At 50.6% G+C, this 17,469-nt stretch overlaps 1 protein-coding gene across 3 annotated transcripts in view; it reads right to left on the bottom strand.

The window, feature by feature from the left end:
- LOC120680452 overlaps positions 1 to 17,469 on the bottom strand; it is a 44,388-nt gene that overhangs the window by 13,713 nt on the left and 13,206 nt on the right. For all 3 annotated transcript variants that reach the window (XM_039961946.1, XM_039961947.1, XM_039961948.1), the window contains exons 15-16: positions 5,362 to 5,519; positions 4,595 to 4,705 (exon numbers count right to left, since the gene is read on the bottom strand). In XM_039961946.1, the coding sequence (XP_039817880.1) occupies positions 4,595 to 4,705; positions 5,362 to 5,519 (269 nt within the window). The remainder of the gene's footprint in view (positions 1 to 4,594; positions 4,706 to 5,361; positions 5,520 to 17,469) is intronic.

Below are 17,469 nucleotides of genomic sequence, written 5' to 3'. Positions count from 1 at the left end.
GAGCAGGGGTGGGGAAGCTGGGGAAGAGGAGGAGGCAGCTCAGCTCCATTTCTTGGGCCGCTGGTGCGCTCCTTGTGCTGCAGCTGCTGCCCGTCGTCGCCACCTCTGCTTGCTGCTCGTCGGCTGTCCACCCTTCTGCCTGCCCTTCTGCCTGCTGTTCTGCACTGCACCGCCCGTCGCTCGTCCTTGTGCAGTGGGTCTGCTCTCTCGCCGGCTGTCCTCTCTGCATTTGTGCCTTGCGGATGTCACGCCCCTCTAGTATTCGATTCATTTTCTGCAATGCGGACAGGGGGCTCTGCTTATCTTTTGCTTATACGTGCTGCTGCTATCTGTCCGTGCGGCTGCGCTGCTCTGCTCATCTGCTTGTTAGTATCTATATTATGTCATATTTCCATCCATATCATCTTTTGCTTGTTGCTTGCTGCTGCTTGCATCCATCGTCAGATTTTGCCTGTACCTGCTGGCTGCTGCTATCTTAGTCCTAATTGTCCAGTTATGTCGTCTCCATCCAAGTCACTATCAATACAAGTCTAATTACACATCTTTAGTTCGTCGATGCCATGCGTGTCTACATATTCAAGTTGTCAGTCAGCCAATTTCTTTCTTTTATTTTATGGTTAGCTGAGTCCCGTCGATTTAGCTAATCTCGTCATCATCTTTGTGGTGCGACAATGCCCTCTTGGTCCCTTTCGGAGCCGTCTTGCTCCATGTCATGATCACTGGCCGTCTATTTGTCGTCATCACCTTCCTGTCTCGCCACTTGCCGTCTTGCAGTGGTGCTTTCTATCTTTGGCTGGCTTGGCACATCCCACTACTTTGTCGAGTTCAAAGTCTCCAAAGCAAGACTCATCTTTGAGGAGTTGACGTACTGGTTTGTGAAGGCTCGGGCTATTCGCTTAAGTACGGTTGTGAAGGCAATACCCTCTTGTGGAGGAGATCATCTACATCGACATGTTCAAGAGTTGCACGCTTCGACGACATCTTTGATTTTGGACTTTGGATGTATTTTTTTCTTTTTGTTGAGTCTAGTGCTTAGTATCAACTCTCCAAATGCAACGTCATTGCATTCACCATTGCATTCACGTTGCATTTGAGAGGGGGTGTTAAGGGTATAAGTGTCATTGTACTAGTCTAGGGTTTGGGGTCTCCTCTTGTATATATAGCCCTTTGGGCATATCTCAATACAATAACACAGTTCATTCTCTTCTCCTCTCAATTCGTAACACGACTCTTTTTTTCTCCTATTAATAAAATGACACACAGCTCTCCTATGTGTTCAAGAAAAAAAAACGTCAAATTTCTCTTTTTTTTTGCTTGAACACTGCAGGAGAGGTGCGTATCTTTATATCAAGAAAGTGCAGGACTTGGGTTACAAGAAACACAATACAAGCACAAATACAACTCTATATATCTAACACCCGCCCGTAGTCGCAGGGGAAGCCTGACGGACTCCAAAACTGGACCTAAAATCAGTAAACAATTGTATAGGAAGACCCTTAGTCATGATGTCAGCAAACTAATGTGAAGATGGCACATGAAGAACTCAAACTTGTCCCAAAGCCACCTTCTCCTGGACGAAGTGAATGTCAATCTCGATGTACTTCGTTCGTCGATGATGGACAGGATTGGCTGTCATATAAACAGCACTGACGTTATCACAGTAGACGAGCGTAGCCGTCGAGAGGGGAATGTGAAGCTCCTGAAGCAGCATCCACAGCATGTGCCACAGCCCTATACTCAGCCTCAACACTAGAACGAGATACTGTAGTTTGTCGCTTGGATGACCACGAAACTAAAGTGTCACCAAGAAAAAACACAGTATCCTGAAGTAGATCGCCTGGAGTCAGGACAGCCAGCCCAGTCTGCATCTGTGTAGGCTGTAAATGTATCGATCGGATCCATCGCCGATGTGAAGACTAGAAGACAGTGTGCCCTTCACATAACATAGGATATGCTTCACGAGCGCCATATGAGGCTCGCGAGGGTCATGCATAAAGAGACAGACTTGCTGAAGAGCATATGCAAGATCAGGACGAGTGAGAGTAAGGTCCTGTAAAGCCCCAGCCAAACTCTTGTACTCAGAGGGATCAGCAACTGGCGCTCCATCTATAGCTGAAAGTTTCGCCTTGGTGTCAACTGGCGTCGTCGTAGAGTGACACTCACCCATACCAGCACGCTGAAGGAGATCCAAGGCATACTGACGTTGTGATAGAAACAGGCCATCTAAAGAACGGGTAACTGATATCCCCAGGAAGTGATGAAGAGCCCCAAGATCCGTCATAGCAAACTCAGTGTGAAGACAACCAAATGTCATGAAGCAGATTGGTAGACGAGGCAGTCAACACAATATCATCCACGTACAGTAACAGATAGGCAATGTGGGCATTGTATATTGGATAACTTCATGCTGGTGCATCACACCACCAAATTCTTACACCAACAGAATAAGCCTCGCATTCCCATGAAGTTTGACATAACCAAAGCTTTTGATTCAGTTTCCTGGCCATTTCTTTTGGAGGTTCTAAAGAATTTAGGTTTTGGGCTGCTTGCTTCCTCCTCCACTCATCTTGCTGAATGGCACTCCTGGTAACAAAATTGTGTACTGCAGAGGACTAAGGCAAGGTGATCCTCTGTCCCTAATGCTCTTCATTCTTGTCATGGATATTCTTTGTGCCTTGGCGAAAAAGGCCTCGGATGAGGAGCTCTTGCAGCTGCTAGCTTATAGAGCACTGCAGCAGTGAATTTCTCTTTATGCTGATGATGTAGTCATCTTCCTCCATCCTGCAGCAGAGGATATTGGTATTACTTTGGATATCCTGCACCATTTCGGGGAAGCCTCAGGCCTTCAAACCAACGTCCAGAAAAGTTCAATCCTCCCTATACAATGTCAAGATGAGGACAGAGCAATCTTACTTAAAAACCTCCCCTGCCCTCTCTCAGAATTCCCTTGCAAGTATCTTGGAGTACCCCTTTTACTTCTTAAGTTGACAAAGAATCAGATCCAGCCATTGATTGATAAGATAGCTGATCGCTTGCCAAGCTGGAAGGCTGATCTACTCACTAAGGCTGGAAGAAAAATCCGGGTACAGTTGGTACTCACCTCTATGACAATCTATTTGCTTATGGCTTTAAACCTTGAAGGCAATAGATAAGTGCAGACGAGGGTTTTTGTGGAAGGGTCAAAAATATGTCAGAGGTGGGCACTGTCTCATTGCTTGGCCCAAAGTGACAAGGTCAATTGAACTAGGTGGTCTCGGCATTTCAAATCTGCAGCAACTCAGTTGGGCTCTCAATTTACGCTGGCTTTGGTTGCAAAAAACGGAACCTGACAAGGTTTGGAATTTCTTCCCTATAAATGCTCCACAGCAAGTCAAGGCCTTTTTCAGTGGCCACTGTTTCTGAGGTAGAAAATGGGAAAAAAATACTTGTTTTTGGTCGGATAGATGGCTGCATGGGCAAAGATTGGACCAGCTAGTACCTCATCTGTTTGCTGCGATAACCCCGAGAACTCGGTAAAGATCAGTGTTCGACGCCTTAACTTATGCATGATGGATTACTGACATAAAAGGGGCGCTCACACTAGAAGTCCTAGCAGAATACCTAGAGTTATGGGAGGTCCTATCTAATTTTATCTAAATAGAGGTCCTATCTATGTGGCAGTTTTCTACTACAGGTCAGTACACTACTAAATCAGCTTATTAAGCTCTATCCATTGGAGCTACTGGGTTTGGCCCTTGGAAGCAGATCTAGAAGAGCTGGGCACCAGGCAAGTGCAAATTCTTTTGATGGATGGCTGCTCTTAACAGAATTTGGACAGCAGATCGCCTGGCCAGAAAGGGGCTCTCCCACCCGGCAGCCTGTCCTCTTTACGATCAGGTTGAGGAAACTGCTGATCACCTGCTGGTGGCAAGTGTTTTCTCCCGTCAGGTCCGGTTCGCTGTGTTGCAAATGTTTAACCTGCAAATCTTGGCTCCACAGAATGATCTTTCCTTCTTTGAGTGGTGGATGGCTGCTGGTACTAGAGTTAATGGTCTGGTAAAAAAAGGATTGGACTCTATCTTTATTTTGGGAGCTTGGACCATCTGGAAGCACCGCAACCCATGTGTCTTCGATGGGATTACACCTGATGTGTTATTTCGGTTATCAAGGAAGAACTGCACCAATGGTCCTTTGCCGGGGCTCGAGGACTGTCACACCTCCTCACCCTTGGACCTCAGGAGGCCTAAGTCCTAGTTCTTAGCTCTTGTTGGTCAGGTCTCACCTTTTTAGTGTTTTATGTAATAGCAATCAGGGGTCCTTTGTTTGGGTTTGGTACAGGCCCTAAACTTTACCACCTGGGGTTCTTACCCCTTCTTCTTAATATATTGATGCGCAACTCTCCTGCGCTTTCGAGAAAAAAAAATCGGTACTTGACTCTTGCAACATGTGTCAGAGCGTACGATGTTTTCTACATGTCGGACATCCTAATCCTAGCATTACCATATGATTATAGACAATTTGTCAAAAAGCGTGTCATGCAAGAAAAGAAAACTAGCCCAGTTGAAATATTAGTAAAATGTACTCAATGAGATGGTTGGATGGATATATACTTTACCACTCCACTTTCCTCAGAGACTTGAAGCTCCTTGAACCCCTTTCTGCTGAAATTTTCAAAGTCGAAGGAAGGAACTTCCGCCTTATGACTATTTCTGATTTCCATAATGTTCTGTGTTACAACAATAGTTTCAGACAGTAACTAATCATCAATATAGTTGCTCAGATCATGAATTAACATCTTAAGCTACACAAAATTACCCTCCATTTCATAATATAAGTGCAAAGCCATCAGCAGAGGCCAAGGAGGCACTACATCAAAGAAAATGACCAACAAAATGACCATATATGCCCCTTATTAAGTTCTCTCTAAATTATCTGCTACAACCACTAAGCCCTTCACATCACAAAAAATTTAGGGGTGGAAGATAGAAACTTCCAAGTTTCAACAACATTCTTGATCTCCACAATAGACATTTTGGAACGGTGAATCCCATGGAACAAGAATCACATTGTGAAGCAGACAGAGTAGGGTGCAAACCAAACAGTGACTCAGTGAGCAACAATGGGCAAATGATAAAGCTGCAGGCCTATACTGGAACCAGGATATAATATACTCTAAGCACTCTAACTAGGGGTCTCCTATAATTAACTGCCACACATTCAAAATACCAGTGTCAATGACAAGTATGCCAGTTCCGTTGATACCAAGAGATAACCGCCTAACCGTCAGTTTTCGATAAACTAGTTTTGATTAACCTCGCCTGTTCAGAAATCTGAAAGCATTTGATGCATAAGTTAGCATAGGAAATGAAAAGTATATATCACCTTAGTCAACAAAGCAATGTCCAATGAGCTGTAATCATCATACTTGTAATCTCTCACTTGTTCAGGCTTGTAATAACTTTCCAAGCTTACAACTTCACAGCCAATTATATTTGCCATCTTCTGAGCTAAACTTGTCTTTCCTGATCCACTAGGACCACCTATCAACAATAGAAGAAAAAAAGTAGTACTAAGCATGTATAAAAAAAATCCTCAAATGAATTTTTCTAATGAAACGTGATGCAAGATTGAAAGTATAGCAGAAACACCAAAAAAACACAAAACTGATATAAAGAATCGGCTACAGAGGTGACTAACCCAACAAAGAAGGTTACAGTTTGTGCATCCTGAGATCTTAAGCCTGACATGATTGTCTGAATAATTTGAAAATTAAAATGCATTTGATTAACCGAGTAATACTTGTTAAGCAGCATGTCTATATTAGGCCCTTGGCCCATATTCCTCTCTGTACATATACACATCCAGACTCTTCCTTTACCATCTTCAGTCATCTTCATCCTCGGTAACATGGAATCAGAGCAAGTTCGATTAGGGTTAGTGTGAGGAGCCCGTCGCCTCCACATCCACCATTTTTTCCGGCCGCCGACCATCCGCCAGCTCCGGCCGCCGCAAGTCGTTGCGCCCATCGCGCCACCAGTCTTGAGACGCCGCCCATCGCGGTCCGTGCCCGCGCCGCCCGTTGCTGCGCCCCTCCGCCGCTTGTCGCGGCCTCTACCTGTGGCCACCCGTTGCGGCCATCCCCGCCGCCGTCGTGGCTCCTTCCGCTCCGTGCGCCGGCGCCCCACCAAGCAGCAGGCCTCGCTCCGGCTCATCCTCGATCTCTGGCTGTTGCGCCGCCCGTCGCTGCGCCCCTGCGCCACCCCGTCGCTCGTCCTCGCGCATTGGAGGGGGGGGGGTGCAGCTGTCCGCCTCTGCTCTGCCGTGCTACTCTGTTCTAGCTGCTCCTGGCCGATTGCTGCTGCCTGCTCGAACAGCTCGTTCTACACCAATTGCTGCTGCTCTGTTCTGGCCGTCTGCCTCTGACTGCAGCTGCTCATTTCTGGTAATTGTGGATCTGCTATATGCTGCTGTCCGTTCAATTTAGCTCTTGCTATTGCAATTTTCACCATGGCTCAGATCAGTCCCATTGTTATTAATATCACTCTTGATGGTTCCAATTGTCCAGAGTGGTCCTTTTGTGTTGAAACTGCTTTGAGGGGTCAAGGTCATTGTTGGTGTATATGTGAGCCCATGTATATTGGCCCATCTAGAGGCTCATGTATAGGATCTATATATCCCACCCTTTTAGGGTTTGGAGGAATACAAACCATTATTCTCTCCATAATGGTATCTAGCCTCTTTCCTCTCCTCCCACCCACCCTCTAGCCGCCACTGCCGGCCATCCCGCCGCCGCCCCTCTCCTCCTTCCCTCCCTTCTCCTCTGCTCCCGGCGGCGCGACCTCCTCTGCTCCCCTATCCTCTGCTCGGGACTCCTCTGCTTGGGGCCTCTGGCCGCCGGCGCCATGGCCTGCCACCGCCGCCACGGCCCTCGCTGCCCTCACGGACGTCGCCGACCCGCCACACCCGCCGCCGGGCGCCGACGCGGCGGATCCCACTGCCCTGGGCGCGGATCCGGCCGCCATGGCCGCGGGGGGGCGCGGGCACGGCTGCGACGGGCGCTGACGCCACTACTGCGCAGGCCGCCGCGCACCGAGCCGCCATCGCTGCCGGCAAGCAGCATGCCGTCGACGCCGCGCCTGATGCCGCGTGGACCGGGCTCGGGATGCGGTGCTCTCCGCCGCCGTCCTTCGCGGGCAGCAGGCCGACGCCGCTCTCGCTGCGGCCCTCCTCGCCGCCAAGTCGGAGGCTTCGGCGGCCCAGGAGCGGGTTCGCGTGGCTGCCCTCGCCTGGGGGCGTGAGCGCACCGCGGCCGACGCCTCCGCTCTCCGGGTCGCCGAGGTGGAGCGCTTCCTCCGCGTCTCCTCCGGCCAGCGGCCCGTCGACCACGAGCCCGGCGCCTCTTCCTCCCGCCAGGCCCCGCCCGCTGGATCTGGAGCCCGGTACGACCCGACCGACCTCATGGTCGCCCAGCTCCACCTCCAGGCCGCCGGCGTCCAGAACATCAAGGCCCTGGTCACCGTCCTCGACCCAACGTCGTCCTCCTACGGACGCTGGCGGGACCAGGTCCTGCTCGCCCTCCGCCGCTACGCCCTCGACGACCACGTCCTCCTCGACACGCCGATCGAGGCGCAGGACGTGGCGTGGCTGCGCCTCGACAGTGTCGCCATGTCCTGGATCTTCGGGACCATCTCCCTAAATCTTCAGGACCTCATCAGGACCCACGGCGGCACCGCGCGGCAGGCCTGGGTGGCGCTCGAGGCGCAGTTTCTCGGCAACGCCGAGTACCACGCCCTCCAGCTCGACGCCACCTTCCGCACCTTCGTGCAGGGGGACCTCTTCGTTGGCGAGTACTGCCGGCGGATGAAGGGCATGGCCGATGCTCTTCACGACCTCGGGGATCCAGTGTCCGATCAGGTCTTGGTGCTCAATGTCCTGCGGGGCCTGAGTAGCACCTATGACCACCTGAAGAGCTGGATCGCCTGCCAGAGGCCCTTCCCCTCCTTCCTGCAGGTCCGGGACGACCTCGCCCTCGAGGAGATCACTAGGGGTCTCGCGCCCGGATCGCCATCGTCCACCTCCACCGCGCTCGTCACTGCTCCACCGGCTTCCTCCGCCACCCCTGCCACCTCTCCTTGGTGCTGCTCCCGCCGGGCAGACCGGAGGTGGGGGGGCCGTGGTGGTGGTGGTGGCACTGGTGGCCCTGCTTCTGGGGGTACCGGTACCGGTGGGGGCCGTCGGGGCGCGCCGACTCCTCCGACTCAGGTTCCGACTCCCGCTCCTGCCCCTGCCCCTGAAGGTACGCCCTGGCCATCCTTCAGCAACCCATGGTCAGGGCGCATCTCGATGTGGCCGTTCCAGGGTCCGGGAGGGGGGCCTCGTCCTCAGCTGCAGCCGGCGGCTATGTTCACCGATGCTGCTCCCCTCTCCGCGCCGTACTGGACCCCGCCCGCTCAGCCCAGCTAGCAACCAACCTGGCCTGGGGGTGGGACCAGGCCGCTCTGGCGCAGCCCTTCAGCACCATGGGACTGACACCGCCGGTCAGCACCGAGTGGATCGCTCCTCAGATGTGATAGCCCGGGGCCCCTTTACACTCTTCGGCTTCTTGCTTCCGCTGCTCTGTCTTCGACTTCTTCTTCGTCTACTGCTTTTGCCGTGACGCCTTCTTACACCACCTGGCACCGCCGGCTTGGACACCACGGCCGCGACGTTTTGGCTCAGCTTAGTCGTAGTATCGATGTTCCATGTACTAGGGCTCCTGCTGAGCACCTCTGTCATGCGTGCCAATTAGGTCGTCATGTTAGACTTTCGTTTTCTTCTTCTTCGCATGTTGCGCATGCTTTTGATCTTATTCACTGTAACCTGTGGACATCTCCTATACTCAGCATCACGGCTACAAATATTACCTGGTCATTGTTGATGATTTTTCTCATTACTCTTGGACTTTCCCTTTGCGCGCCAAGTCAGAAACCTTCCCCACCCTTCTCCACATCTTTGCCTGGGTGTCCACTCAATTCAGCCTCACTGTTAAGGCCGTCCAGTGTGACAACGGGCGGGAGTTTGATAACTCTACCTCCCGTTCCTTCTTCCTCATTCGGGGTGTTCAGCTACGTATGTCTTGTCCGTATACCTCTCCTCAGAACAGCAAGGCTGAGCGGATGATTCGCACGATGAACGACGTCGTGCGCACCCTTCTGATCCAGAACCTCCACACCGCCACCTACCTGCTCAACCGCCTTCCATCCACTGCTTCTCCTGCTCCCACTCCACACCACGCTCTCTTCGGTACCCCTCCTCGCTACGACCACCTTCGGGTCTTCGAGTGTGCGTGTTACCCTAACACCTCCGCCACCGCTTCTCACAAGCTGGCGCCCCGCTCGACTCGTTGTGTGTTCCTCGGATACTCCCCTGACCACAAGGGGTACCGATGCTTTGACCTCACCTCTCGCCGCGTTCTGATCTCCCGACACGTCGTCTCTGACGAGTTGGATTTCCCCTACTCCATTACCTGTCTCCCGACACGTCATCTCCTGACCCCGAGCTGGAGTCTTTGTTTCCGACTGACCCGGCGGTTTAGCCACCATTACCTGTCTGTCCTTTTCCTGCAGGTTTTCCCGGCGCACCGGCACCGCTTCCGGTGATCCCTGCTGCGCCGAGCGCGGCCCCGGTGCCCGCGGTCGCGCCACGCGCGGCTCCGGGACCTCCGGTCGTGCCGCGCGCGGACCAGGTCTCCCGCTGCGCCCCGCACGGCCCCGTTGCCTTCCCCTGCCCTGGCGCGGTACGCTCAGCCGGTGCAGGTGTACCGGCGCCACTCGGCACCGACACCGGCGCCGCAGCGGTACACTCAACCAGTGCAGGTGTACCGACGTCGTTCGGCGTCGACACCAGCGCCGCCTCCTGCTCCGGAGGCTCCTGCAACGCCTACACCGGAGCCGTCGCCGCCGCCGCTTCCTCCGGCTCCCTCTCGAGCCGAGCCGGAGGTGTACCACCCGCTAGTCATCCATCGGGATCCTCGGCATATTCATCCCATGGTGACTCGGCGGATGGCGTCTCAGGCCGCGACTCTCTCCGCCACTGAAGGAGAGCCGCGGGTCTCTCCGGTACCCTCCTCTGTCCGCGACGCCTTGGCGGATCCTCACTGGCGTCGTGCGATGGAAGAGGAGTACGCGGCTCTTCTTGCCAACCAGACGTGTGACCTCATGCTGCGTCCGTCTGGTTGCAATGTGGTGACTGGCAAGTGGATCTGGACGCATAAGCGTCGGGCTGATGGCACACTGGAGCGCTACAGGGCTCGCTGGGTTCTCCGGGGGTTCACTCAGCGACCTGGTGTGGACTATGATGAGACCTTCAGCCCAGTGGTGAAGCCCGCTACGGTGCGCACGGTCCTCTCGCACTCCTGGCCTGTGCACCAGCTGGACGTGAAGAATGCGTTTCTTCACGGCACTCTCTCAGAGACTGTCTACTGCTCTCAGCTAGCGGGATTTGTGGACTCGAGTCGTCCAGATATGGTCTGCCGGCTCAACAAGTCTCTCTATGGTCTGAAGCAGGCTCCTCGGGCTTGGTACTCTCGGTTCGCCACGTTCTTGATGACATTGGGGTTCACCGAGACCAAGTCCAACACGTCTCTTCATCTACCGCCGTGGGGATGAGACTGCATATCTGCTGCTCTATGTCGATGACATTGTGCTCACAGCCTCCAGTCAGCAGCTACTTCAGAGTGTCATCTCCTCTCTGCAGCAGGAGTTTGCTATGACAGATCTGGGTCAGCTCCACCACTTCTTGAGCGTCACTGTTGAGCTTCGCTCGTCTGGTCTTCTCCTTCACCAGCGGCAGTACGCACTCGATATTCTGGAGAGGGTTGGGATGACTGATTGCAAGCCCTGCTCCACACCTGTCGACACTCAGGCGAAGCTGTCTGTTGATCTGTGTGATCCGGTGGCTGATCCTACTGCCTACCAGAGTCTGGCTGGCGCTTTGCAGTACCTCACCTTCACCATCCAGACCTTACCAACGCTGTTCAGCAGGTCTGCTCCATATGCATGATCCCCGGGAGTCACACCTTGCTGCGCTGAAGCATCTCCTCCGCTACGTCCGTGGCACTGTGGACCTCGGACTGGTGCTTCATCGCTCGTCCTCTATTGAGCTGGTGGTCTACACCGATGCTGACTGGGCTGGCTGCCCGGACACTCGTCGCTCTACTTCCGGGTATGCTGTCTTCCTAGGCGGCAACCTGGTCTCCTAGTTGTACAAGCAGCAGCCGATTGTCTCCCGCTCCAGTGCTGAGGCGGAGTACCGGGCTGTCGCTAACGGCGTGGCGGAGGCGTCCTGGCTACGACAGCTCTTGGCGGAACTCCACAGCCCGCTCGCCAAGAGCACGCTGGTCTACGGTGACAACGTCAGCGCCGTGTATCTCTCCACCAACCCCGTCCAGCATCAGCGGACGAAGCATGTGGAGATCGACCTACACTTCGTCCGCGACAGAGTCGCCATCGGCGATGTTCGGGTACTCCATGTCCCGACTACCTCCCAGTTTGCTGACATCTTCACCAAGGGACTGCCCTCCTCGACCTTCTCGGAGTTTCTCTCCAGCCTCAACGTAGCCGTTGGCTAGTTGTGGCTGCGGGGGGGGGGGGGGTATTTGCTCTTTTTTACTCTATTTGTACTCTCTTCTTGTCCAGTCTTGAACACCGTTGCGCCAGTAGATCAGACTGCGGGGGGGGGTGTTAGCTTTCTCGTTGTCCAGTCTTGAACACCGCTAGAAGCCCATGTATAGGATCTATATATCCCACCCTTCTAGGGGTGTTGGTGTATATGCGAGCCCATGTATAGAGGACCATCTAGAAACCCATGTATAGGATCTATATATCTCACCCTTCTAGGGTTTGGAGGAATATAAGCCATTATTCTCTCCATTAGTCTTTATTCTCACTTAACTGATGATCCCCCTGAGCTCCAAACTGATGGCAAGAATGCTAGTACTGCTAACACATGGCAAATTAATGATGGGAAGGTGATGGCTGCCAAGGTTAATAGTATCAAACAGTCTATGATTATGAGTCTCAGAAAGTTTAAAACATCTAAGGCAATATGGTCTGCCTTAAAGCAACGCTATGTTCAGGACAGTGGTGCTCTTCTCCACAACCTCATGCAGCAAATTCATGTCATTGAGCAAGGTGATATGTCTATTGATGACTATTATTCTGCTTATGATTGTTTCATGGGCTCACTGACTTCCATGGTGAATGAGTGCACAGCAGCTAACTGCCCAACCCACAAATTCGTTGAAAGATTTCTGACATATCGCTTTGTCATGGGAGTGAAGCCAGAATTTGATTTTCCATTCGTACTCTACTACTTCATAATTCTGCTACTCTCACTATGGACCAAGCCTTGGCTGAATTACTTGCTGAAAAGACACATCTGCAGTCTATATCTTCTTTCTCTTAAGTGACAGCGACTCATAATGTGTTGGCAGCCTCTCAGAGGGTCCCTGTACCTGGAGGTACCTCTTCGGAGCCGTGTAAGCATCGTGGCAATACTACTCATCTATCTGCAAATTGTTTTTCAGCATATCCAGAGAAGTTAGCTGAGTATTGTGCCCGTCGAGCTTCTCGTGTTGCTCGTGGCCGTGGTACCTCTTCCACTGCTCGAGATGGTCCTATCAGCCAAGGTACCTCTTCCATTGGTCGAGATCGGTCTATCTCTGTTGCTGCTTCTTCATCTGTTGATGCCTCTCAGCCAGCTTGGGCTCTTGATTCCGGGGCCTCCTTTCACGTGACATCTGATCAGTCTCAGTTGGTTACCTACAAGCCAATCACTGACAGTGCCTCTATTCAGGCAGCTGATGATACCTCCTGTTACATTACTCATTGGGGTTCTCTTTGTAATACTAAATTTTCAGTCCCTGATGTCTCATTTGTACCTCGGTTGTTCATGAATCTTCTTTCAGTGGGCCAAATTGCTGTTCATAATTGTTTTATTGGATTTGATGACTCATCTTATTTTATTCAGAATTGTCAAAGCGGGATTGTGATTGGGACTAGCCATCGCCGTATAGATTCTCCTAGCCTCTACATTTTGGACACCTTGTGTCTTCCTTCTTCCGCTGCTCATGTGTCATCTGTTTCATCATCATCTCCATCATCCTTCATGAAGTGGCATCATCGACTTGGTCACCTCTGCGGGTCTCGCTTGTCCACATTAATACATCAGGGCTATTTAGGTCATACATCTTCGAGTCTAACTTTCATTGTAAGGGTTGTAAGCATGAAAAACAGATTCAGCTTCCCTATCCTTCTAGTCTCTCACTCTGCTAAACCCTTTGATCTTATTCACTCAGATGTATGGGGCTCAGCTCCTTTTGCTACTAAAGGTGGTCATAAATATTATGTTATCTTTGTTGATGATCATTCTCGATACACTTGGCTCTACTTTATGAAACACCGGTCCCAATTATGTTCTATTTATCAGTCTTTTACTCGCATGGTTCATACTCAATTTTCCACCTCTATTAAAAAATTTTCGTTCCGACTCTGGTGGAGAATGTTTTTCTGATATTTTTCGCCAGTTTCTGGTCTCTGAAGGCACTCTTCCTCAGCTCTCATGCTCTGGAGTCTATCCTCAAAATGGTGTAGCTGAATGCAAACATCGTCATATCATTGAAACTACTCAGACTCTTCTAATTGCCCCCTTTGTTCCCTCTCACTTTGGGGGGGGGGGAGCGGTCTCAACATTTGTTTATCTTATCAACAGACAACCGTCATCCAAACCATCTGGTAAGTGTCCTGGTGAAGTCCTTTTTGGCTCTCCTCCTCGCTATTATCATCTTCGGATGTTTGGATGTACCTGCCATGCGTATCTCTCATGATGTGACATTTGTTGAGCATCATCCTTTCTTTTATCTTCTACCCATTCATCTTCTTCTCCAGAATCCACATCTTTTCTTTACCTTCCTCCTATTTTTTCTAGTGATGATGCACCTTCGTCTACACTAGCTCCTCTTCATGACACTCTACCACCTCCTAATGACCCTCCATCAATCCCCTCTAGACCATGTAAACCACCTATAACACATGTTTACACGCGTCGCTCTGCCACTCATCTACATTCTCAGTCTAGTCCTTCCTCGGCCAGTCTCGATGCTCCGGGAGTCATAGGTTGGGCCTAGCTACAATTTGCGTGATCGCACCAATATCCAGCCACCTAATAAATTGGGATTTCCACATCTTTTCTTTACCTTCCTCCTATTTTTTCTAGTGATGATGCACCTTCGTCTACACCAGCTCCTCTTGATGACACTCTACCACCTCCTAATGACCCTCCATCAATCCCCTCTCCACCATGTAAACCACCTATAACACATGTTTACACGCGTCGCTCTGCCACTCATCTACATTCTCAGTCTAGTCCTTCCTCGGCCAGTCTCGATGCTCCTGGAGTCATAGGTTGGGCCTAGCTACAATTTGCGTGATCGCACCAATATCCAGCCACCTAATAAATTGGGATTTCCACATGCAAGTGCTATTCTTGATGAGCCATCCACTTATCATGAGGCTTCTATCATTCCGGAATGGTAGGCTGCTATGTCTGAGGAGCTCGCTGCACTTGAACACACAAGTACATGGGATATTGTTCCATTACCACCTCATGCAGTACCTATCACATGTAAATGGGTATTCAAAGTTAAAACCAAATCGGATGGTTCTATTGAGCGATATAAAGCTCGACTGGTTGCTCGAGGTTTTCAGCAGACTCAAGGCTATGATTATGATGAGACTTTTGCTCCTGTTGCTCACATGACCACGGTTCGTACTCTGATTGCTGTGGCTGCTTCTAAGTCCTGGAATATCTCTCTGATGGATGTTAGGAATGTCTTTCTTCATGGTGATTTACATGAAGCAGTTTATATGCAGCCACCAACAGGTGTTAATACACCTCCAGGATATGTTTGCCTTCTTTGTCGAGCCTTGTATGGTCATAAACAGGCTCCACGTGCTTGGTTTGAACGCTTTGTATCAGTGATAAGAGCTGCTGGTTTTCACAAAGTGAACAAGATCCTGTCTTATTTTTCATTCTCTCCACGTGGTCGTACTTTGCTGCTTCTATATGTTGATGATATGCTAAATACTGGAGATGATGTTGATCATATTAATCATGTGAAGCAACAACTTGGTGAGCAATTTCAGATGTCTGACTTGGGTCCTCTCAATTATTTCCAAGGGATTGAGGTCTTGCATTCTTCCAAGGGCTATTATCTCTTTCAATCCAAGGATATACGAGACCTTATTGCACGTTCTGGCATTACTACAGTCGAACAACTGCCACACCCATAGACCTTCACTTGCAGCTTCATCCTACAGATGGTGTTCCTCTTGAGGATCCCTCTCGATATCCATGGTAACAATACTCATGCTCGAGTAGCAATATACTGGATCTTTTTCGCCTTTTGAAACGAGTATTAATCACTAGTGTGATATGGGGAACACTTTCCCCAATATTTTTCCTAACAATTGTATAAGGTCACCATGAGCCTTAAAGAATTGGTGATGAGGCTAAGGCCAGTTGCTTTTTTTCTCCCCCATATTCATTCTTTAGGTTCAATGTCTACTGTATAAGGTATCCTCTAAGGTGCCAACTCATCCTTTAGGTCTCTTTTTTCACAACAATAGAGCGGCACCTAAGCAGTTACCATCATGGATCAAAATCAATGGATGTACTGACATTTAAATCAACAACAGGATGATAGAATAAGTCTTGTATGGGTGTGTGTGGTGTGGTGGTGCATGTGTGAGCACCAATTTATCTTTTGGACCTAATTACCCTTTATTTAGACCTATATGTGTACCCAAACTGCCATCTATTGGGCTTTGAGAAATAGAGAACTCATTTTGAGCCAACAATTGGTAATCAGAGCCTAGGGTTTTCTTCTCTCCACCCTCTCTCTCCCCCCCCCCCTCTCCCACCAGCCCCCTGGCGGCGGCGCCCCTCTCTCCCCGATCCAAGTCGGGCAAGGACGTCGACAACTTCGCTCTCCGTCTTTCCATCCTGATGCAGCAAATGGTGCGGTACGGCGGCAACGACATGGACAAGGAGAAAGACGACGTGAAGTTCTTGCGCATCATCCCCAAGAAGTACATGCAAATCGCCATCTCCATTGAGACATTGCTAGACCTCCCTGCCCTGACGATCGAGGAGGTGGGAAGCGGCTTAAGGCGATCGACAAACCGCGACGAGCCTCCACCTGGCGGGCCGGTCACCATTGGTGGCAAGCTTCTCTTCACAGAAGAGCAGTGGCTCATCCACCAGAAGTAGCGGAAAAACGGAAAGGCCTCAAGCTCGACAAGCAACCGTAAGCGCAAGACGCGCAAGGGGCGCAGGGCTCCCAGGGCGCTTGATGGCGGCGGCATCGGCGAACGCAAGGCTTCCCGCGATGACACCTGCCACAACTGTGGCAAGGATGGCCATTAGGCCAAGGGCGGCAAGCAGCTGCGTGGCGGCTAGGCCCACATCGCACAAGCTCGAGTTGAGGACGAGCCAGCCATGTTCCTGATGCAAGGGAGTGTCGAGCTACACTACTCACCCATGCCGACCATCACCGCACTACTCCACTTCGACGAGCTGCGAGCTCACGACTTCCTCGGGAAGAGCGCGAGCGATGAGAAGATTCACGGATGGTACCTCGACATTGACGCCACCCACCACATGACCGAGCAGCTCGAGTACTTCTCCGTCAAGTTCGGGGACACCTCCTGACCAAATCACTTGGAAGAGTCAAGTTCCAAGAACTTCGTTCCAAGATCATCGGTTCAGCTACCACTCAAGACTTAGTGGGAGATTGATAGAATAAGTCTTGCATGGGTGTGTATGGTGTGGTGGACCATGTGTGAGCACGTATTTATCTTTTGGAATTAATTACCCTTTATTTGGACCTATATATGTACCCAAACTGCCATCTATTGTGCTTTGAGAAATAGAGAACCCATTTTGGGCAAACACAAGATAACATGATAGGAAACCAGTGGAGAAACATAAAAGTGATAAGCCCAACGATACTACAATAGTAATACATAGTTTAACCAGATTCCCAAAAGTATACAGTGATGAAATGAGATTCTGCCCAAATCTTAGCATCCATAACAGCATACACCGCTCACACTCAGAACAAGTTTTTTTCCCACAACTGTATCCGGAATTTTTGGTGTTTTGCCAATCATGAAAGCCTACCTTCACTTGAAACTCATTCATTTAGGATCCTCACAAACCAGGAGCCAATAGTTTTAAAATACTTCAATGTGTGAACTCATTGCAGGTGAATATGAGAATGTGAAATTGCTATTCTGAATACTTGGATTTATAAGGAAACTTAAATGGTTTCCGTGCCAGCTGCAATCCTGTATACCTTTTTTAGCTGAGGCAGATGTTTGGTCTACAACTTTGAGTCCAAATACTAAACACAATTTGACTATGTTCGAAAAATAAAGATGGAGGCATTAC

The sequence above is a fragment of the Panicum virgatum genome, chromosome 7N (genome assembly GCF_016808335.1).
Source record: "Panicum virgatum strain AP13 chromosome 7N, P.virgatum_v5, whole genome shotgun sequence".
In the NCBI taxonomy this organism is placed as follows: domain Eukaryota; kingdom Viridiplantae; phylum Streptophyta; class Magnoliopsida; order Poales; family Poaceae; genus Panicum; species Panicum virgatum.
Note: the sequence above shows the minus strand (reverse complement) of the source record. Positions and strands in the feature narration are given on the sequence as shown.